A 24,222-nucleotide genomic window follows, 5' to 3' on the forward strand; every position below is an offset into this window, starting at 1 on the left:
AAAAAACACGAACAAATTTTGAGAAACTTTTTTGGTGTTTTCTTCTTGGAAGGCATCTCCAAGTGGATATCACATTAACTTTAGAATTCCGAATTCCTCGCGGACATCACCTTTCAATATGGTGTGGTCAGTAAGGATGACTAGCGACTGTGGAAGGCTGTCCCATTCCCGATGGCTAATGGGAAAAACGAATCGGAATGCTGAGCTGTTCTGTAAAGAAGTGGCTGAATTTTAAAATTGCGGTCTAGGCGATGTGAAACGTGGAATGCCGGTACCAGAAAATTAGGTCCAGAAAATTAGGGACAGTCCGGGAAAACCGGAAGTTGATTTTTTCCAACTGCCACGGAAGCTTACATGCTGGGTGGAAAGTTTCAGCTCACAAAATGGCGTGGTTTTCGAGATATCGAATAAAAAATACTCCTCTGAAGACATCCGGTTTCGTTTTTCTCCCTCGCATACTCCTTGCCCCAAGGATCCTCTATGTACGTCAGCCGTCACGTGAGCATGACGTCCTCAATGGACAAGGTGGAGCGGAGGACTGCGCAGTTGCTGGGAATGCAGGGAGGTGTTTTTGTCTATGAGTGTACTGAACAGAACGCTACGTCGTGATACCTGTGTTTACATTGACGCTACTCTGCATTTTAGTCTACATAACGCGTGATTGCTACTCAAAAACATTATAATGGACAAATGCTAGCACGCAACAATCAACTATCGCGCAAGCAGGCATACGCAAGTCACGTGCGGCATTGCTCTTATGCACGTCACGCGAGAGCTCGCTGCGGCCTTTACTCGGGACCAACTGCGGCATAGAAAAAAGTCGCTTATAAATCGTGCGATACGATTTCTTCTGAAATATTTTGCACAGTTGTTGTGAGGAGTATTAGAAATCATAAGGCGGTGTTTCCCAGACCTATGTTTTCGACCGGACTGTCACTTTAAGGGCTGATTATGAAAAAACATTATGAAATAGACATAAACGAGATAATTTTCTGCGGGGGTGAAGATGGGGGAGACCTAAGAACAGTTTGATAGATGTGATGCTGGAAGGATAAGCGCAGTTGTTCGAGATGAAACGAGCGGCACGATTTTGAGACTCTAGAAGATTAATAAGATAAGTATTTAAAGAGATTGAAACATTTATTTTGCTGAAAAACAAGCGATCAGGTGCGATACATTGAACACTTGGTAGAGATATTTATACTAATGTACATCAGAGAAAGGGGACAGCGAAGGTGGTGAGGAGGAAATACAAATTCTTATTAGAGAGGACTGAGGGCGCGAAAAAGAAAATACAAAAGAAAGCGATGTACAGTGGGAGCGTTACCGGAGACCAAAACCGTTGAGAGATCTCAGGTGAGCGAACGTCGTAAAGGAGACCGCTGGAAGAAATATTACACCGCTGGGGTTTGAGAAAAGATAAACAATGGCAGCACTCGTGTTTAGCCTGCGTTCTAACGTACAGAAACTGAGAAAAGGCTATCGGTTATTAGGAGTTTTGCAAAAGTAGTACATTCTTAATATGGGTAAAAAAAGAAAAAGGAAAGGAAAACGAGTAAGCAAAGAAAAATAAAATCTGGAGAAATTGTGACATGTATGTTGAGAACACAAGGTATATGTACCACAGTTTAAAGTTAGAGGGCCCTGGAGTTGGTAAAAAAAAAAAAAAAGGGGGGGGGATGCATTATACAATACTAAAGGGGATTGCTTCAGGTGGTCAAATGACTGATACACACGTGGTCTCCTGCAGTAGATGAAAAACAGGTCAAGAATTTTTATGTTTAGCAGACGGGCAATCTTTTGGAACCTTCGGGAAAATTGAGGAAACAAGATGATAAAGTGGGCTAGAAAAAACATTGAGACCATGTGGGGTCAAGGACTGGAATTTAGCAATTAAAAATGACTCTCGGTTTTTGCGTTTGTTGTTGTCAGGAAAGCCCGATTCTAAGATGACTATGTTTAAGTGTGTGTTAAAGTCGTGCTCAGGAAGGTTAAAATGCAAGGAAACAGGGGTTGGTCGCGGACGAACAATGTCCCCTTTGTGTCCGTAAAACCGTTCCCGCTTGGAATTAGACGTTTCTCCGAGATACTGAACGTGACATTTGGTGCAGAAGATTATGTAGCATACATTATATGAATTACAGTTAAGAGGGTGTTTTATTTTAAAAGTGAAGTTGTTTTTGTAACTATCAATCCGTGTACACGAAACAATAAATTTACAGGTCTGGCATCGTGTTTTGCCACAAGGAGCACGACTAGGGGGTTGATGGTGAATCTTTGACGATACTAGTAGGTTACGCAAGTTCGTCTGTCGCTCGAAAGCGACTGTGGGTACCTGCGGGAAAACTTCCTTCAATTTCCTGTCAGCGTGAAGGATATTTAAATGGCGGTTTAGGACTGTTTTACAGTTATTGAGAGATTTATGGAACTGAGTGGTGAGAACTAAGTTTGGGCTTTCTATTCTAGTTTTAGGTGCTAGTAGGACGCCTCTTTCCTGTCAGTTTGATTTGTGGAGGGCATCACTTACTAGAGAGGGAGGATAACCACGGTTTAGGAAGTCTTTAGTCATGTCGCGTGCATGTTTAGAAAAATCTCCCTGGTCTGAGCATATACGTTTTAAGCGCAAAAACTGTCCGTAAGGTATGTTACTTTTCTGTTTCTGGGGATGGTAACTGTCAAAATGGAGATACTGGCGTCGATCTGTGGGTTTTTTAAATAGCTCGGTAACAAGTGAGCCCGATCTAAGAGAGACGGCTACGTCTAAGAAGTTAACAGATTGGTGTGAGAAGTGACATGAAAATTTAATTGAATGATGCAGCAAGTTGAAATGCTAAAAAATCGTTTTAGAGATGTTTCATCATCAGGCCAGATGATGAATATGTAATCGATGTATCTATAGTATGCTAGGGGACGTATATCAAATGATTCTAGTGCTCTATGTTCAAATTGGGCCCATAAAAAGGTTAGCATAATTTGGGAAAACTCGCGAACCCATCGCTGTTCCGTGGATCTGTACATAATGGGTGTCCGAAAAGGTAAAGTTGTTGTATTTTAGAACCAACTCTAAGAGTGGAATTATAGCGGTGCTGTGGGGAATATTGGGAGGATGTAAAGAAAGAAACGCTTCAACACTTTTAAGTCCCTCATCATGAGGGATATTAGTGTACAGGGATACTACATCCATGGTCGCTGGAATGACATTACTAAGATTGAGCTGGAGATTGTTCAGTGAATCGATCTTGCCGAGAAAATCTTTTGTGTCCTTAACATATGATGGCAGAAGAGGAGGGATGTGGTTGATGCACTTATCTACAACTAAAGAAATTTTCTCTGTCGGGGTATTTACACCTGAAATGATAGGTCTGCCTGGGTGATTTTCCTTATGGACTTTGATCAGGAGGTAAAAATTGCCTGACTTAACGTTCTTTGGCTTCATGAATTTAGATATATCAGAGGGGACCAAGTTTTTACGCGAGAGGGCGTCTATGGTTTGGTTAATAATGCAACAAAAAGATTTGGTGGGATCCTTATCTAGGATTTTATAGAATTTCGAGTCGCTAAGTTGTCGTAGGACTTCGGCTATGTAGTCGGAGGTGTTCAGAACAACTATGCCGCCAATAAGGTAAGAGTGATGAGGATCCCATATGCTGAACGCGTATTCGAGTTTAGGTCGGATCAACGTGGAGTAGGCCAGTTGCTTAAAGGATGGTGGGGCGCACCAATTGTGTGAAATAATTCTGAAAGAGAGCGGATTACCAGCAGAGAGTATCATTTTTATCTTCCATATTTTCTTATCGGTTTTCCTAGGAATAATAATAATAATAATAATAAAATAATAATAATAAAGAGCGGCATGACCGGGTGAATAAAATCATCCACTGGTTGGTGGTAGCTCCAAGGTCGTGCTATAGACTGACAGGTGGTGTGTTCGAATCTTACAACCGGCTATTGTATCTGCGGTTTTCCCTGGGTTTTACGGCGAACTTTCCAGACGAAGGTCGGCATAGTTGCCCCCGAAGTCGGCCCTGGACGCGTACTAACCACACTGTGCTCCCACCTTCCTGCTGTCCTATCTCCATCTGTCCACGTCTGTAAGTCGCTCATAGTCGCAGTTGCTTCGCGGCGCTGACACAGAATTAAAAGATTAAAAAAAATCGTCTATGTATGAATATGAATGGCTTGGACGTCGGCCACGATTTTGATCCAAATAGATGGTATGTCTTACTCTGTAACTCGTAGGGATGCATGTCACGATCCGTTGAGTATTTTCGCAGCTCTCTTCATGTGAGGAACGTTCAATGTGTGCATAGCCGACCGCAGTTTCATTTATCACAGGCATAGTCTCATTTATCTCATTTTAGTGTCTGTATATTGTTTTTGTATGTGTGTGTGTTTCTTCCGTATAGTGCGGTGCAACTATTACTCAGACTATCCTGGTCGTTCATGGGGCACCATAAAAAATGAATTGAATTATTTCGAGTGTAGTTGTTAGCGAATGTTTATATTGCACTTTAAATCTTGGAAGGTCTCCAAACGAAAGTTCAGGCGACCGCGATGTCGTTCGAAGTGGAAGGGAAAATAAGGGTTGAATGTAAATTTGAAGTAAGGTATATGATCAGTTGTATGTATAAAGAAGTTGTTGTAGGAAGTTAGCATTACTACCATCTTTATAATACACGACCATAATACTCGCCCGCTCGCCTATGGGACTTCCGTCCGCGCCTCGAGGAGCGGAAGCGCCGTATTTACGCGCGGAGCGCCCGCCAGGGGCGCCACTTGCGGGACCCAGAAGAGCGCCTGTTGTAGCTCAGCTGTGTGCAATACGAGTGGTCCTTGTGGTTAATTTTTCGTGCGTACATGTTTGTGTATTGTCGCAGGTTCTCTGTTCATGTAGAGCTAAGAGTTCTGAAACTAAATACTCAGAAATAGGCTGTGCTCTGAAGCGTAGGTGGCATGTAAAACTGTGAAACTCGCGCACTATGTGCCGTACATCATACACATAAACTTGGTAGCAGCACACTGTGTGTTGGGCCAGTTATCATGCGTTTATGATTGTCAGACGCAAGCGCGTTCAGACTTTACGTCTCACGTGAGAGGCGTTCCGTGTTAACATACTGGGCAGTTACAGAGAATGGGTGAATGCCTTATTATGGTAACCTTTATTATGCTGTTCGGATAGAAGCCACTCTGAGAATTTTTCTTGATGGTGGCTTTTCTGCCACGCTACCTTTTGGTGCCTTTTTTGTGTCCGTTTTGCACTCCTGGGAGATGCAAGGCTGTGTAAACTTCGTGATCACTAAACGTAGGTACCGTAGCCACGTTGCCACGTCTGAGAATATTGCGCTTTGCGCCGATGCTAAAGTCTTCGGCCTTGAAATGCCGAGAACACGCAGAGTTCGAGCTAGTATGCAGGCGAAAAACGATTTTAGATGGAGAGTTTTTCGCTGTTGTTGCAGACAATGGTCGCGGCTGATTACTTTGTTGTACGAAGTATCTTCATCAAATTTAATGCAAGCCTTTGCTCATCGGCACCAGTGAAGATGCTGTTCTCCTTTGCGAATCTGATTGTACGGCCGAACACAAGAATCCTAAGCGATGCAGTCAAAAAATTTTAATATTAAAATTACCGTGATAATCTAACAAATAAATGCTATTTTTCCTTGCTGACTTGTTGTTATGTTCATCGTTATTTCTGTAATTCCAGATGACATCTTCATCACAGTATTTATGGTACTAGTTACGGCATTTAAATACTGTATATTTTATATTTACATGCTCATATCGAACAGTATTTATGAAGAGTATTTAAACACCCCTTTCAACAAAGTATTTTGTATTTATATTTAAATACTCAAAAAATGCATTTATGTCCACCCCTGGTCGGAGGCCACGGTTCATTATTCGTTTTTTTCAGAGAGTGATGCGTAAAAGGTACTCAACTATTTATGGTACACACTGCTATCCAAAAAGTGCACCCTATATGAAATGAAACAATCGCAATTCGCAATGAAGTTACTTGTGTCAAGACGCCGCGATATATTTCGAGCCACTTCTCCCGTAAGACAGCATTTGAGCGGAACTCGTGGAATGAAATACTTGTGTTCGACACTGCTTTCTTCGGCTTGCAAAGCGAGACGGTGCAGTACACCATCACGTCTGCACCATGCACAAACCATGCACTGGAGACAAACACTGTCCACAGCGTGAAAAATAGCAAAAACCAAACGCGAATGACGGCAGCAACGGTATCCGCATAGCATGCGTCGTCTGCCGAGGGTCCCGTATTCAGCGCCACAAACGCGCGGCGGCCGCTTGGAGAAACTACATCAGTGGCGCTGGGGCTAGGTGCGAGTGTGATGGTCGTGTATTATAGAGACGGTCGTGGTTAGCATAAGGGACAGTAGGGTTATAGAGTGGCATCTACTAGAGACTTCACTAAGTTGTCCTTTTTTGCAGAATAATCAATGAACCAGTTAAATTTAGAGAGGAGGCATCGGCCTTCTTCGAGGCTATGGGTAGCTAACTTCTCGGTTATTTATCCTCTAATTTGCACAGAACGATAGTCTAAAGTTGAAAGGAAGAAGAAAAGTTTGTAAGTACAGAAACCTGATGCAAACAAAAACAAACAACTCTGTTGGCATCGGAGCGGAAGACCAGCCACACAGACTGGTTCCCTCTAACGTTTCGCACGGACTACAGCTTTTTCCGGCGTTATTAATCCTCTTGTCGTACATTTTAATCCTTATACCATGACATTTAATCCATTTGCCATCGGAATTAATCCTCCTTCCATTATTTTTAATCCTCATTTCACATAAATTAATCCGTTTCTCATGCAATTTAATTCAAGTGACTATGTGTGGGCTACGTGATTTTTTTTTGTGTATTATGGGACAATTCCCATGTGTACGCGTATTGCACATGCTTTGCTGGGTTTCTGCGCCATAATGGGGTACTGTGGGACTGTCAATCTGGATTACGGTATAGTGGGACTATTCCTATGTCTAAGAGTATTACCCATGGTTTTCATTAAAAGCATGGGTTTCTGAACTGTAATGGGATACCGTGGGACTGCCAATCTGGATTGTGATATTGTAGGACTATTTCCATGTCTACAGATATTACATATGCTTTTATTAAAAACATGGGTTTCTGCACTGTAATGGGATACTGTGGAACTGTAGATCTTCATTACGATATTGAGGGACAATTTCCATGTCTATGGGTATTACCCATGCTTTTCATTCAAAATGCAGGTTTCTGGAGCATAACGGGATACTGTGGGATTGTCTATCTGGTTTAGGATATTGCGGAACTATTCCCATGTGTGCGGGTATTACCCATGTTGTTCATTAAATATGTGGGTTTCTGCACTGTAATGCGATACTGTGGGACTGGCAATCTTGATTAGGGTATTTTGAGACAATTCACATGTCTACGGGTATTGCACATGCTATTAATTAATAATGCGGGTTTCTGCACCATAATGGGATACTATGGGACTGTCTACCTGGATCACAGTATCCCATTACAGTGCAGAAATTCGCATAATTTATGAAAAGCATGTGTAATACCCGCACACATGGGAGTAGTCCCACAATATCCTTGTTATACTGCAGAAACCCGCATTTTGAATGAAAAGCATGGGTAATACCCATATACACTGAAACAGTCCAACAATATCGTAATCCAGATTGACAGACCCGCAGTATCCCATTACAGTGCAAATAACCGCGTTTTTAATTGAAAGCAAGCGGAATACCCATAGACATGCATATAGAACCAGGATATCGCAATCAAGATCCCAGAGTATCCCATTAAGGAGCAGAAACCCGCATATTTAATGAAAAGCATGGGTAATACCCGCACACATGTGAATAGTCCCACAATATCGCAAGCAAGGTTGACGGTCCCACTGTATCCCATTACGGTACAGAAACCCGTATTTTTAGTCAAAACCATGGATAAAATATGTAGACATCGGAATAGTCCCACGATACCGCAATCCAGATTGACCGTCCCACAGAATCCCATTATGGTGCAGAAACCCGCATTATTAATGAAAAGCATGTGCAATACCTGTAGACATGGGAATTGTCTCAAAATACCGTAATCAAGATTGACAGTCCCGCAGTATCCCATTAGTGCAAAAACCCGCGTTTTTAATGAAAAGCAGGGGGAATACCCATAGACACGCTTATAGTCCCAGGATATCGTAATCAAGATTGCCAGTCCCACAGTATCCCATTACAGTGCAGAATCCCACATATTTAACGAAAAGCATGGGTAATACCAGCACACATGGGAATAGTCCCACAGTATCCCATTACAGTGCAGAATCCCACATATTTAACGAAAAGCATGGGTAATACCCGCACACATGGGAATCGTCCCACAGTATCCCATTACAGTGCAGAATCCCACATATTTAACGAAAATAATGGGTAATACCCGCACACATGGGAATATTCCCACAGTATCCCATTACAGTGCACAAACCCACATAGTTAACGAAAAGCATGGGTAATACCCGCACACATGGGAATAGTCCCACAATATCCTAAACCTGATAGACAGTACTACAGTATCCTGTTATACTCCAGAAACCTGCATTTTGAATGAAAAGCATGGGTAATACCCATAGACATGGAAATAGTCCCACAATATCGTAATGAAGATTGACGGTCCCACGATATCCCATTACAGTGCAAAAAACGCGTTTTTAATGGAAAGCACTGGGAATAACCGTAGAGTTTCTTATAGTCCCAGGATATCGTAATGAAGGTCGACAGTCCCACATTATATCCCATTATAGTGCAGAAACTCGAATATCTAATGAAAAGCATCCGTACACCTGGGAATACTCCCACAATATCGTAATCCATATACAGAGTCCCACACTATCCCATTACAATGCAGAAACCCACGTTTTTAATGAAAACCATGGGTAATACTCGTAGACATGGGAATAGTCCCACAACACCGTAATCCAGATTGACAGTCCCACAGTATCCCGTTATGGTGCAGAAACCCACAATATTAGTGAAAAGCATGTGCAATATGCGTACACATGGGAATTGTCCCAAAATACAAAAAAAAGTCATGTAGCCGACACATAACCACTTGGATTAAATTGCGTGAGAAACGGATTAAATTATGTGAAATGAGGATTAAAAATAATGAAGGGAGGATTAATTCCGAGGGCAAATGGATTAAATGTCATGGTATAAGGATTAAAATGTACGACAAGAGGATTAATAACGCCGGAAAAAGCTGTAGACTAGGACTACGTAGACGCCAACTCTAGAGCAATATAGCAACAACAAGCCCAACAACAAGTGCCCGTGTCGAGGCAACGAAAGCGCTGCCTATAGCAATTTCACCCGTAAACAACCGGGTGTGGATTTAATTGAAATGTGTTTTTCACGGTGACTCAGAGAGCCATTAGAAGGCATGCGACAGCATTAAAGAGGGGTGGGGGGGATGTGTTCAATAGAAAGAAAGAAAAAGCATTGGTCTCATCTGTTGCTGTAACCCGTTGTACTTTATACCAGTATGTACTAAAACATCCTTTCATAGCCTTTAAATAAACAACTAACGTCTTAACTTTTTGCATGCTTACCTTATCTGCATTTTGGTTTAGGTGAAGTTAAATATTGGTGTGTCGGCATGACGTCATGCTGCCGCCAGGCGGCGTCAAGCATTGTTGCAGCCGCATTGTCATGTTCACCACGAATGGAACTGATCACTTATAGTAAAACTTGGAATTACGTCAAACTGTCAGGTATGAGTCCTTTGTACGTTTTACAAGTTGTAGTCCAGCAAGATAGTGTGTACATGATACGCTGGTAGCTGTATACCACTGTGGCATACCACGATGTAATGTCACATATAAAATTTCTATCGATTCTGAGATATGTTATGCCTCGTGAGAAGTGAGGAAGAATCAATGAAAAAAAGAAAGAAAAATACATCACAGGTACAGCATGACAAAAATGGATGACTGTGGAGGTTTACTGCAAGGGCGCGTTGTATGTACCATACGGCATTACACGTGTGCCCTTATATGTTCGTGATAGTTTTGGAAGCAAGTCGTGGATGCCGAAAGACTGTGGATGGAGGGTAGGTGGGTAGAAATCCGCGAATCCTCGAATCCTAGGCAGAGGTTCGAGATTCGCGAGTCCGAATCCCAGTGCAAAAACACTGAATCGAATCTTTCGAACCCACAAACCACGTTTGTTTATTTCTTTATAAAATTCGTTCCTCCAGAGTCCGCCGGACTGCTTGGCCTGCGGGCCCCAGGGCGCATAAAAACCACAGCCTAAAGCTCTGACATTACAAGTTTAAAAGTGACATGCTTTTGCTTTTGATTGTTTCTTACTTTTGTGGAAGAAATTCAGACACGAAAGTTTATGAAATAAATTGAAATAAATTACACTTAGGAAGAAGTATATGGGTATGTTTTCTCCTGAAAGTGAACTAGGGTAGAGTGGGGCTACTTGAAGACGGGGCAAGTTGAGGACAGTTTGGGTTTTTTGCGTGGAATTTTCTTAACAATAAATTTTTTTCGTCCGTGACACCAGGGTGAACACAGTCGTTGTCTAGGCTTTCAAGTAACGTGTTGACATTCTGCAAGTGGGTTTTAGAAAGACGTCAAACGCTATTTTGCAGATGTGGTCGAGGTAAGAGGGGCCATTTTTGTCCCATCTGTAACTTTCGCGAGCATTGACTTCTATGAAAGATGAAAGTCACTGAAAAGGTTAGCCAGCTGTAGGAGTCGAACCCAGCCCAGTCGTTCCAGCCTCAGGACATCAGTTCTCTCATTGACTTCTAATTTGCTCCTTTCTGCTCCTCGGCTAATAAAATATGACCTCGCCGTTATGATTCTGTGTCAGTGCACTTTATTTCCATGTGCATTACTCGTGGCTGACCGTTTCGGCTGGCCCAAACAAAAGACAAAATTGAATCCCGGCATTAATTTTTTTATGTCCTCAACTTATCCATAAGGTGGGGTAAGTTAATGAAAATATGTAGCCTGTCATTTTTGGCTCGTGCGAAATAAATATCTGGTTTAGCACCACAGTAAATTGTGGATCATTTATCAAAAGTTTGGGGATTCAGTTAACGAATTATGGTAAAATTTATGCGATTATTCTGACTGCTATTCAGTATTAACAAAATAGTTCAACTGTCTTCAACATAGACCATCTTACTATTTAATTTTTTTACATTAAACAAAAATATCAAATTCTGCTTCGAAACAATTTTCAGCAGAAGTGTTTTTTTTTCTTTTGATTTTTACACTATTTGTTAAAGAAAGGATTCGAAAGATTCGTGGATTCGCAGAACCTTCCTTGGATTCGAGGTCGGGAAATTCTGGATTCGTCCCATCTGCATGTGTGAGTATCTACCTACACGAAGCGAGCACGCTGGTGGCTCTTATTAGGGGCTTTCAGAATGGCCATGCGCTTTAGGGTCCCAAAGCGATAAGGAGTCGTCTCTTCGCATTGTTGGAAACGCGATTTGGGTTCTGGAAATGCGCAGTGACGGTCCCTTATTCTTCTGTGGCACCAAGGCGCTTACAGGCATAGGTGGGCATTTTGGTGAAACCTCACTCGCCCTCACCCTCAAGGCCGTGCACTGTAGTTGGCCGTAACTGTAGTTGGGTCCCTGGAACCATATCACGAAGTAACCAGTCAGCTCAGGACGCTTCAGCTGTGTTCCCAGCGCGACGTAGACGAAATTGCTAAAAACGAGCATACCAGCCCTTTTAAGTGCATCCTGCCTGTAGTTGGGTCGCTGGAACCACATCACCAAGTAATTAGTCAGCTCAGGACGCTTTGCTGTGTTTCCAGCGCGACGTAGACGAAATTGCTAAAAACGGGCACACCAGTCCTTCAAAGTGCACCTGCCTGTAGTTGGGTCGCTGGAACCATATCACCAAGTAATTAGTCAGCTCAGGACGCGTTGCTGTGTTTCCAGCGCGACGTAGACGAAATTGCTAAAAACGGGCACACCAGCCCTTCAAAGTGCACCTGCCTGTAGTTGGGTGGCTGGAACTATATCACCAAGTAATCAGTCAGCGCAGGACGCTTTGCTGTATTCCCAGCGCGACGTAGACGAAATTGCTAAAAACGGGCACACCAACCCTTCAAAGTGCACCCTGCCTGTAGTTGGGTCGCTGGAACCATATCACTTAGTAATCAGTCAGCTCAGGACGCTGTGCTGTGTTCCCAGCGAGACGTAGATGGAATTGCTAAAAACGGGCACACCAGCCCTTTAAAGTGCACCCTCCCTGTAGTTGGGTGGCTGGAACCATATCACGAAGTAATCAGTCAGCTCGGGACGCTTTGCTGTGTTCCCAGCGAGACGTAGACGAAATTGCTAAAAACGTGGACACCAGCCCTTTAAAGTGCACCCTGCCGGTAGTTGGGTCGCTGGAACCATATCACAAAGTAATCAGTCAGCTCAGGACGCTTTGCTGTGTTCCCGGCGCGACGTAGACGAAATTGCTAAATACGTGCACACCATCCCTTTAAAGTGCACCCTGCCGGTAGTTGGGTCGCTGGAACCATATCACCAGTACCTTCATAATTTGCGCACATCTCGTATGCGTCATTTGACCTTATTTCTGAATGCACTCATACTGACCTCACACCCCTCAGGCCTTACCAGTGACTTCACTCACACAGACCTGGCGCCCCTCAGACCTCATGAGTGCACTCACAGGATGTCTCATGAGGGGCAAAACCTCATGAGTGCACTCACAAGAGACTTCATGAGGGTAAGACCTCATGAGTGCACTCACAGGAGACCTCGTGGGAGTAAGACCTCATGAGTGCATTCACGGATGGCGTCATCGCGGACTTGCCCTCACTCACCCTCACCTCAAAGGCGTGAGGTGAGGGTGAGGGGCCCACATGAGTGAGTTCGCTCAGCTGTGCTTATAGGTAATGGTTGCGATGTTCCTGGAACCGCTGTTGTGTTCACGTCACAACCACGACCATCGCTATAATAGGTATAGTCGTAGATAGAGTATTATGGAGATGGTCGTGGTCACAACACGAAGGTGCGGCGTCAAAAACGTCAAGCACATTCATAATAGCACATCCGTCATCAAGATAACGCTCCATTCAGCGTTCGGTGTGCACGCCACGAAAAAAGAGTAAAGAAACCATGCGATCGCTCCGTTTACGGAAATATGAAGCTCGAAGAACGTGTTACTGTTACAAGCGCCTTCTTTATCGGGGTCAACAGACCTGTTTTGTATGCAGCTACACAATGCTCGTTCCCAGAGACCCACACTCAACGTAATCATCATTTGCCTGCGCGCGGACAAACAGCAACAAAAGGAATGACGTAACTTCATTCAATTACAGTAGTTACTCGCTGCATTCACATATGTAACGCTAGTGGTTGATGAGCAGGCCAACATCACGTTCACGAAATTGTCCTTCCGTTTTGCAGGTAATTCTTTCGTGTGTCTTATTTGCGATGCCGTGACATAGAAGAACAAAATTAAAACATTAGTGTTGTAGAAGAGATCGTTGCGTAAATATTTTCCCGTGTGCTGTAGTCAGTGACGCGGGAGAAAAAAATATTTGGGAGGAGTACCCCCTGTGGTTGTAGTCGGGGGCGATACCGGTATCGACGAACTACTGCTGTGCGTATTCGTATAAATTATGTCCATATCGGAATGGTGGGGGCAACGTCTTTGGGCGGCGTTATAAAGGTGTGTGTATGGGGGGGGGGGGGGATGATGGGAAAATCCCTCTGGTGGGAAGCGTTAAAGACAGATGGTGCATCTATTTCATTGAAGAACGCAAAAAAAATAAAAACAAAAAGTGTTTTCATATCCGATGCTGCGAGGCACAAACTTATAGGAGTGTGTGGCGCACTGGCACAAATTAGTGTGCGATGTACTGTTGGGGACACGGTTCTCTAAAATCTCCAGCCTGTGGCGAGCAATCCCCTATCGGCGATGTCGCGCACGAAGGAACTACACCATTACAGTCTCCGAGGTAAGGCCACGCAGCGCCACTTGTCGGGAGAGAGTACCATCGCATTCTCAGCGTCGTCTGCTAGGGAGAGCAGTTCAGCGCGGCCTCCCCTCAGAGAGGGTATTAGGGGGGTCGCACTCGCTCAAAAAAGCGTGGCTACAACGGAGCTGCCATCCGTTGGTCATGGAAGGCGTTGCCTTCCGTTGGCTGCTTCGTTCCGCCAAACTTGACGCGCCCGTTTTCGTACATTCATCACTTGCTATCTAAATTTGGTGTACTATGTGCGTATCTAATATGTATTTGTTAAATAAATAAGCAGTGAATATTTTCCCACTACATCTTCTTCTACATCTTCTCCTTTCCTTTGCTTTGTTCTTCTCATTTTCTTCCCGTTTCTTTTCTTATTTTTCTTTTCTTCCCCTTTTCTTTTCTTATTTTTCTTTCCTTCCCCTTCCCTTTTTGTTTGGAATAGCAAGCCGACCCTCGTCTGGCTGACCTTTCCTTTCTTTTTCTTAATAAACATATCCCCCCCCCCCCCCCACACTACATCACTTGTTTGTGTGCTGTCGTTCGTTCGTTCGTCACTTTATTATCACGAAACTCGACAGACCAGAGCATGGAATGGCGGGTGGTTTCGTTATTGGCATTTCCGGTTCCCGTTGGTTCGCAGAGCAGCATGAGATGACGGTTTACCGTGTGTATTCATCTTTGGATTACTGTTGCCTTCGGAAATACATGCCTACGTTGGTTACGATGGGTAACGATATATTGATTTCGCTCGCAAAGCACACAAACGCGACTTCAATACGCCATAGGCGGTAAACATTCTTCATCTGTGTCGGGTTGGCGGTGTCGGAGGTAATCTCAGAGATAAGATATGATCCACGTTTGATATGACAACGTTCATCTTGTGATTCCGATAGCACCACTCAATTCTGCACGTATGCCGAAGATACGTACGTACTCAACGCAGTTACACGGCTTGCATCGCTTCCTACGGTGGACGTCGTTCCCTCCATCGGCTCGTTCCCGCGTTTGTCATCCCACGTGACTGCACAAGGTTGGCAACAAACGGAGCAGCTCCGCTGTAGTTAGGGGGCTGAAATTCGTCTACTAACACTGTCCATGACCAACGGATGGCTGCGCCCGGGCGGTCACGCTCGGGGATAGGAGAATCCCATTGACGGCGCGCCAAGTACGTTCTCTAGAGTCTTCCTATATTAACTTTATGAGGGTATTGGTGTAGTTCCTTCGTGCGCGACATCGCCGATAGGGGATTGTTCCTCCACGTGCTTGAGATTTTAGACAACCGTGTCCCCAACAGTATGTTGCAGGACGCACATGGGCCTCACAGTGCACGGGACAGTTAGACAGGAGTTTTTAGTTTGACGTAAACTTAACTCAAGGGATGTGGCCCAAGAAGCATGCAGGACTATGCTTTTTCGTGTACTTAGGTCGAGGCCATGCGCTATACTCTAGAGAGAGACCAGTGAAAAAAAAAGGGAAGAACGATTGAAAGTTTCGTGACATTGCCCCCCCCCCCCCCTTTCTCGAGGTTACTTCTTGCGTTCGGGCTGTATTCATGACACATTTCTCCTGGGAAACTCAGAAACTTACCCTTGTGAAATTTTGATTGATTTTTATTGATTCATCATCTTAATCTTTTCCGTTTTAATTCCCGAACTCTCGGTGGATCAAAATGGCTTCGATACTAATCTATAGTGTCTTGCGGTACGGGTACCAGAATATCTCTGGTACCGATGTACCGAGTTTTAGTGAATCGAGAGCACTACGAAAACGATACGGCAGTGGAGGCTGCATGATCAAAGCTCAGCAGTGCGATATCACTGTGGGGTTCAACGTGAGCCATATACAAAACAGAGTGGGGAGAGCCGATCGGCATAGTGAGGACGCACCTTTATGTTCTGTGTTGTGCTACTCATTTGACATTGCACGTGTCTTGCATTTGCTTCTGAAATATGAATAAGTGAAAGATGAAGATTCTTGAAGATTCTACATATTATGGAGCTTTAGTACATCGGAAGAACTTCGCGAAAACGATACGATAAAGGAAGTTATCAAATCTAACCTTAACAATATGATACCACTCCCTTCACAGAAGCAGGGCGATTGGCTTATCAAGTTTTCGGGACGTTATCATGAACACCTTCCGATCTACTAAAAGTCTCTGATAGCGAGTTTTAGTAGATCAGATGCTCACGGTTTCCTGAAAGTCACACCAGCTCGCGTGGCACGTCGAGACTGAGAGGTACCCGGGTTCGAATCCCGGTGCCGGCTGTGCCGTTTGGGTTTTTTTCTTGGTTTACCTCAAACACTTTCAGACATATGTCGGCACAGTTCCCTTAGGAGTCGGCCCGGTAACGGCGAGCCCCTTCACCACCATCTAAAACTCCCTATTACTATTCTCACGTAGAGCAAAACCGTCGAACCGCGAAACATATATTTGAAGAATGTTTGAAGAAAGAAATTAGAGAAGACGTCAAGAGTTTGTCCGTGTTTAGCAGATATAACGGGAAAGTCGGAACCCCTATTTTTCGAATCGTTATATTTCGATCTACCAGAACGATAGAACAGAATCGATAGAAAATGTACTCAACACGTTCCGCCATGCATGTGTCGCCACCTAACCCATGGTTCTGGCCGTATCTCTTTGTCCCTATGCTATGCGTCATCACGGACGAAATGGCTTAGAACGAGCTTCAAGAAGCTTGAAATTGCTTGACACCTTGCGGCGTCATCAGTCGCACAAGTAGAAAGCACTGACTACATGGGGGCGTTTTCGATAGATGACACAACAATTTGCTCTGTAATGAATGACTGTCTGAACGTCTTCTGTCGCTTCTACCAAAAGTAGGCATGTGAATAGTACTTTTAAAGCCGAAGCGAATAGTTATATAACCGAACCAAAACATATGCATAATGTAAACCCCCGAGACTATAGGGAACATGAAGGGACAGACACAACAGGAACTCGGGGCTTTACATTATGCATCAACTTCACCAGCTCGCTTGCTTCTTAGCCATCTTTTAATTGAAACATATGCAAACATATACGGAAACATATGCAAAATATGTACAGATAAACAGCTCGTGTACGTGAAATGTATATAGGGACCATCGCGCGAAGCAGCATTCACTTTGTTTTAACAGCTGCGGAACAATTCGAATATATTCCGTTTGGAAGAAACATCGATTCGATTCGAAATTCGGATATCAAATTCCGTGTTCGACTCGGGATCGAATTGAATGCACAGTTATTCGCTCCGGTATTCGAAGGTTCCGAATATTCGCGCAGCCCTACGGAAAATAAATGTAAGCCATCTCGGAAAACAAGAAACAAATCGCGTGCGGACGACTGAAACAACACGGGTTTGTCCCACTTTCGTCTCTAGTCGGAGAACACGAAACGATTTTTTGATGCAGTGCTGTCACGGAGCGTGACAGATCGGTTGTGGTAGAGCGATCACCGCCAGCGGGAGAAAATTACGATCTGGGCTGATCGCTACACTGTATTCAGAAGAACGCATTAAGTGTTTCCTGTCCTGGTAGAGGGAGGCATTGTAGAGCTCTCATTGTTTTAGCGTTTTGGATGAGCGATTGTGGCCGTCTCAGCGTTGCTAAATCACCTAGACTTCTCGAAACGGGTTTTAAATGTTGCATTCAATGGCGTTACAGGCGGTCCCATTTTCCTGACCCTGGCAGGAGTGATGTACCGCTTGCTCTAATCAACCACATAGAAGGAGAGACAGCATGTCGCGTACCGCAGGCATAGGCTTCGTCTACGCGGTTAGAGCAACCGCTGAACAGATACGATACGAAAAGTCTTTCAGATAAAATCTGTAGAAACACGACCTCACAAGAAAGTCCCTGAGTTAACTAAGTAATGAATACGACATATCATACATTATTTTCGAGTAGACAACAATACTTTTTGCTGCAGTTGAGCATAATATAAAAGATACACAGTATACCGTCCATGTGGTACGTTGTAACCCCGTATGTTTTCACCACATGCTCGAGGAAGTATTACCAGTGTTACCATCTTCGCGTGAAGTGCTCATGCCTGCGAGGTGATGTACGGACAGAAATGGGAGCGCCAGGATTTGTTATTTTTGTTTTTTCAGTTCACCTCCAAAGCAGATGCTCACGGCAGTAAGCAGTGACTCGCTGAAAGTGAGAGGTTTAGTGTATGCACAGTGATGTACAGATAGGAGGGATGTGATGTTGTCTCATGAACCAAAATTTTCGTGTTAAGGAAACAAATAAACCAACAAAACCTCCTGCTTCATAACACAAAAGAGAAAAGATACTGTAAATGCAACCACGTTATTGCATACCACGCTTTTTCCTCTCCAGTATGTGTGTGGTAAACGATGGCTTTCAACGCAACCGAACGAAATCAAGACCGAAATACCCGCGTAATGCCTAAGTTACTGCCATATTAGAGCCTGACTGCTCACGTTTGCTTGATTTGTCGCACGCAGAGTACATGCAATCACAAGCGAAACACATTCGTGCTTCATTAGGTCGTTTCTGCTTCCAACGAATGTGACATTTTCGTCGCTCGCATTAATGCAATTAGTGCCTTTGATTGCCGAGAGAAGATTTTCACTTCACTTTTTCTTTTTTGTTAATTAGGTTTACTGTTGAGTCTTCGTGACGCGAAGCGCCTTGAACGGACATAATATGTAATCATGCATTCATGCTCGGCAAGAAACGTTCACGGTCTGGTTTGAAGTACGTGTGCCTTGGTAGGAATACGTGAGGCATGGGGCAGAGTGTTACATTGCCGGTATCTGTCTCATTTGGGAACCTTAGAAAAGCGAAACAGTAACTGTGTCCGTCAAATAGTGCGACATCGTCATCAGTTCATGCTATACAAATGGTGGAGCCTTGTCAGGTATGGTGGTGGTGGTGAAGGGGCTCGCCGTTGTCGGCCTCACACAGGTGGGGGAATGTGCGTCCTGGGCCGACTTCTAAGGGAACTGTGCCGATATATGTCTAAAAGCGTCTGAGGAAAACCCAGGAAAACACCCAGACAGCACAGCCGGCACCGGGATCCGAACCCTGGTACCTCCCAATATCGACGTGACGTGGCCAGCACGCTAACCACTGAGCAACGCGAGCTGGTTGTCAAGTATGCAAATCGTATTGGCGGACGTATTTCGACGAGGAAAAAAGTATGACATTTCACCAGCAGCGATAGCTGTCGGGTCCACCTGAGACATTACGGTTGCGTCTGCGGGGAGGAAAGAATCCGCACGTCTGCGCATGCGCTGTGGATGGGTGGATGAATACATGTAGTCAGTTTTCTGGATTGCAGCGCCATGGATAGCGCTGGAGTTAGGCAAGCGCTATGGGATGCGGCTCTTTTCGCCGCGCACATTATGCACGGATTCTTTTATGACATGCATGCCGTTTCTTCTTCATTTTAGCTTTATGATCATTGTTTTTACGAATGCAATTCCGAAACTCCCCACTCTCCAAGGTCGAACATAAAGTTGTTGTTGTTGCTCAGTTAAGGTCACTGTAAAGAGGATCTATCAAGGGGGGGGGGGAGATTCTGGAGTCGGCGGAAGAGTGTCTGAAGCATCCAGTAAAGCGCTTGCGCCCCGCCTCAGGCTCACGTTGTGATAAGCCTGCGCTAAAGTGCTTCCGCCCAAGCCTCACAGAGGGCGCCACAGTCTCACGCTTACTTGGCCATTCTGTGATCTTTTGCCGCCCAGAGATGGGGAGCCGCTGTGACGTCAGAGCCATCATCACTTCGCCCACTTGACCGGAATGAAAGGCGAGCCGCGGCGGCACAGGGGGATTTCAAGGCTGTGCCTCTGCTCCAAAATGGCGGAATGGGAGATTTCAAGGCGATAGCTCTGATCCAAAATGGCGCCACTGGCCTTGGCGCCGACCATCGTGTGACGTCAAATGGCGCGCTTTGTGACAGGCTCCTCCCAATGGCCAAACTCTCCTAATAAACGGCTCTGACGCTGTAATGTCGGTTGCGTCCCCGGAGAGGGCGGAGAGGAAAGAATCCGTCGATCTCCGCATGCGCTCTGGCTACGGTCTCGCCTTGGCTAGAAAGCAAAATAGACTAGTCACGTTGCTCGCCGAGTTGTGCGGTTGCTGTGCGTTTTGCTGTTGTGCGATGAGTTGTCCGGTTGAACGTTGAGCCGTTTTCGTGTGTTTTCTCATCCGTGTGGGTGGGTGTCTTTTCTGTGCTCCGCATGCTCGAGGAATATGATTCTTACAAGTCGACCCTTTCATGCCTCTTTTTGTATAGTTCGGAGACTGCTGCATGGGCGCGAGATCTACGAAGCCGTATACTAGATACAATCATGCAAAGTACGCATAGTAGAACGGAAGAAAATTAACGAACCGGTGAAGAAATGTTAAGGAAAGAGCCTCAGGCACACTGGCAGATAAATACACTTGTCATTTAAATGGTTCTTCCGCCATGCTGTGTGTGTGTGTGTTTTTTTGATTCCGTGTTAGCGCCCTGAAGCAGCTGTGGCTATAAGCGGCGTACAGATGTCGACAGATGGAGAGAGGACAGTAGGAAGGGGTGATGGACAGTGTGGGGGTTAGCATGCGTCATGGGTCAACTGGAAAAAAATGTCACATTCTGCTACACGCAACATGTTCCCTGTAAACAGACATTTCTTTGTTGTATCCCATTCAAGTAGTTTCTCTTGACTTTAAAATAAATAAATATAAAGAAGAAAAATAAAAATAGATAAAGAAGGCATGTATGAACGTCTGCACCAACATTTCTGCGACGGAAAGAAAACGAAAGCTGCAAGAGCACTGATGCGAGCGAGTTGGTTTGAATCAAACGTAGACATGATGCGGACTGAAGACAGGACGCTACACAGACAACCGCTTTGTATGCCTTATGAGCTGCACATTACGAGATAACGCGCACACGTTCGTCTATACCCGATGTGCAGACCTCGGCGAAATCACGCATGATCGCGATAACCCACAATAACCGCCATCACGATCACCAAAGGTATGAGTGCGGCTGTGATTGCAATCGTCATTGAAGTGCCTTTGCGATGATCACGGCGCGTTGAAATAACATCAGGAAAACCTGCAGTGATCGCGATCGCACTCACGGCAGTAATCTGTATTTCGTGATTCCTGTATTGCGATCATGATACCGCGCCTCTGCAGGCACTCACGGGAATTACAATGTGATTGCGATCAGGCTGTTTTCCCTGAGCGCGATTATTGCGTGATCGCGCTCATCACCGCGATCATGTTGTTCTGCAAAAGCGCAAAGTATAAGGGAACGCGCACTTTCTGGGCGCGTTCGCAACGCCGTGTTTCTTTGTTTGTGAGACGAAAAAAAAAGTAGAAATGGAACTCGCCTCCCGACTTGCTCTGCTACTGCTAACATAAGTTCTCACCCCCCCCCCCACCCCCTCCCAAGAATACTTGCCATGTGCTCTGTTCACGCAACGCCGTGTGTTCCGTCCCGTTCTGATTAGTTTTATATTATGGTTGTTGCTCTTGCTTCACTGCTGTCTACCCTCAACATGCCCCTGCCCATAAAATTCAAATATAAGAGGCGAAATTTGCATAACGCTTGCCTTTGGATGCTTTCTTAACTATTGCTATCATGCTCCGACGTCTCAAATTTTTCGTATCTCGTCTTCGCCGATCACTGTGTCGTTGTGAACCTGTTGCCGGGTGACCAAATGTCTGTTGTCACGATGCTAGAATTCTGCAATGTCGGCTTGTGGTGGTGTGTGTCGTTTTCTGCTTGCCGCAGTTTGCTTCGCGGATCGGCATGTAGACATACTGGCGACGAGAGGGCCAATGGGGACGTCAGTTAGGAAATCTGTCATAATCGGTAGCCTTCACTGTGCTTCTAACACCAATTATTTATTCAGCGCGCGGAAATACATGAAGGAACAAACATCCTAACATTGACATTGAGAAATACGTGTAGGGTAGTGAGCTTTGAATGACTACGTCGTGGAATTTCTCCGGCCTCTTGCCGTTTTGACCCCTTCACGCTTTCCGCCACGAGGATGAGTTTTTCCACTGTAGTCGGGAGAAGTGAGCACTGTCGCTCCGTTTTGTATTGCACCGGCCACCAAAAAAAGGCGTTCGATGCCACCGGAAGTGGCCGGTATGCCAAAGCAGACCTCCGCCAGACGGATTTCCAAAAGATATAGACATCTTGCTTGTCATAGTCCTCCACAAGATACTCGTCAAGCACAGACGTCTTGCCCAACTTCAGGCACCGGGAGCGCCGTATCAAGGACACCGTAGATGCAGAGGGCTGTGGAAAGATCCACATGCTGTGACCATGCTCGAAATTTCCCACTGCTCTTCTTTTTCCAATCTTTCGCGTTTTCTCGGCACAGCATAAATGTTTTCTCGCCGTCACTAGAGCTACTGGTATATTTGAAGTGGTCCTGCAGTCACTCGGAGACAGCGAAGTCACCCATGGTGTGGGGCTCGTCAACGCGATCAGACATGATTCTTCGCTGCAGCAGCGGCGCAACACCTGCTGCCTGCACAACCAGTGCCCAAACGACCCACACCCAGGCTCGAATAGCTTTTTATTGGCATTGCGATCTTTGATTTGCCTATTTTTGGCCCGAAAGCACAATCACAAGAGGAAATTCACGCCTTCCCTGCCTTTGCTGTGTGTAAGGTGCCATGTGCCAACAGCGCAACTACATGGTGATCGCGTGAGTGCGATAATGCCTAGATATCACACGAACGGCCTTTGCCTGATATCGTGATCGCATTCATGTAATCGCCTTCATGGTGATCGCAGCATGCGCGATCAACTCATTCGTTCGACGTTGTGATTGCGATAAACAGTGGCGCGAGGATGAGCGCAATCAAGTATTGCGCTCATGGTGCACAGCCATCACGCGCCATATCAGCCTCACCGTGAGCATGGGTCGGCTTCAGCCTCACGCTCGCCTGATCAGATGATCGTGATCGTGAGTTCTTTCAGGCCGAAATGCCGAGCTCTGTCGATGTGTGCCCCAAAAAAGTCGCAGAGTCACGTTCTTCACCGTGCAAATGCAGCCGTACAACTTGCCAGCCTTGGAAGTTTTTGAGTCTGGAATCGTTTTGAAAAACGCAGGGTGACCTGGGCTCTTCCGAGTCTCTCTTGCGCGTTTATTCTGCTCAGGGCACTTAATAACAAGTGCGTACGTATCTGAAAGAGAAGATAGACGGGAGGGGGATAGAGAGAGAGAGAAGGAGAGTATAGGCGTTCTAGGCGATGATCATGCTTATGACCTTTATTACTATTTCTTTTGGCGCATCAAACTTGCTATTGTTTAGAGCTGACATAATTAATTTCAGGAGCCTGAAAACGTGACCACGTGTATAAAATTCTGTTGAGACTTATGTATTATGTTTACTTGCAGCAATGTCAAAAGTGTCCACAGTCACGACTCTGTCCTGCCTGCTGCAGTTCACGTAAGCTCAATCAATCAATTTATGTATCGTCATATGATGTTAGGTCAACAGTATATAAAACACTTATTCTACCCATTCTGGATTACGGTTGCATAGTTTCGGACTCGTACCTCATTTGTCATAAAAATCGACTCCAGAGCGTGCAGAGAAAAGTTGCTCGATTCATATGCAAATACTGAAATAAAGTTAAAATCCGGGCGGGTTGGTGATCCATATTAAAAGCGATAAAACCCCCCTAGTGCGAGCGGACAACAAAAAGGACGAAGGACAGACAAACACAGCAGCCAGTGGTGTGTTAGTCTGTCCCTCATCCTTTTTGTTGTCTCCACGCACAGGGTTTTTTTTTTTTATCGCTTTTCATATGCAAAGACTTCCGTACAACAACATCTGCGACCAGCTTGTGTCACAGAATGAAGTTGCACCCAATTGAAGAACATTTTAAGGTACTCCGTTTAAAACAGCTTTTTCACTTATTTCATTCTCGTTACCCTGCCTTAATGTCAAGACATAAACATCACTTCGCGTTAAAACTCTCTCTAGCGCTCAGAGACATTTTTAAATTCTCATTTCTTCCACGTACAGTTGAGGACTCGAGTGGTCTACCAGCCGCGACCGTAGCAGAATAAAATATCAATACTTTTGTACAAAAAAACTAATACTGATATTTGATACTGACCACTTCCTGTGTGGACCCACAGTGACCTGTGCCAACAGTGTTGTTAAAATAAATAAATGTATTCCCAAAAGTTCC

The 24,222-nt window shown here is 44.9% G+C and overlaps 1 protein-coding gene across 4 annotated transcripts in view; it reads left to right on the forward strand.

Annotated features, from left to right (window-relative positions):
- LOC135383720 (gamma-aminobutyric acid receptor subunit pi-like) overlaps window positions 1–24,222 on the forward strand; it is a 110,681-nt gene that overhangs the window by 60,099 nt on the left and 26,360 nt on the right. For 3 of the 4 annotated variants that reach the window (XM_064613069.1, XM_064613071.1, XM_064613072.1), the window contains exon 2: window positions 23,420–23,471. In XM_064613069.1, coding sequence (XP_064469139.1) covers window positions 23,420–23,471 — 52 coding nt within the window. Of the gene's footprint in view, window positions 1–9,701; window positions 9,785–23,419; window positions 23,472–24,222 lie in introns of those variants that run through there. The other variant, XM_064613070.1, reaches the window with a different exon arrangement.

The sequence above is a fragment of the Ornithodoros turicata genome, chromosome 2 (assembly GCF_037126465.1).
Source record: "Ornithodoros turicata isolate Travis chromosome 2, ASM3712646v1, whole genome shotgun sequence".
Lineage (NCBI taxonomy): Eukaryota > Metazoa > Arthropoda > Arachnida > Ixodida > Argasidae > Ornithodoros > Ornithodoros turicata.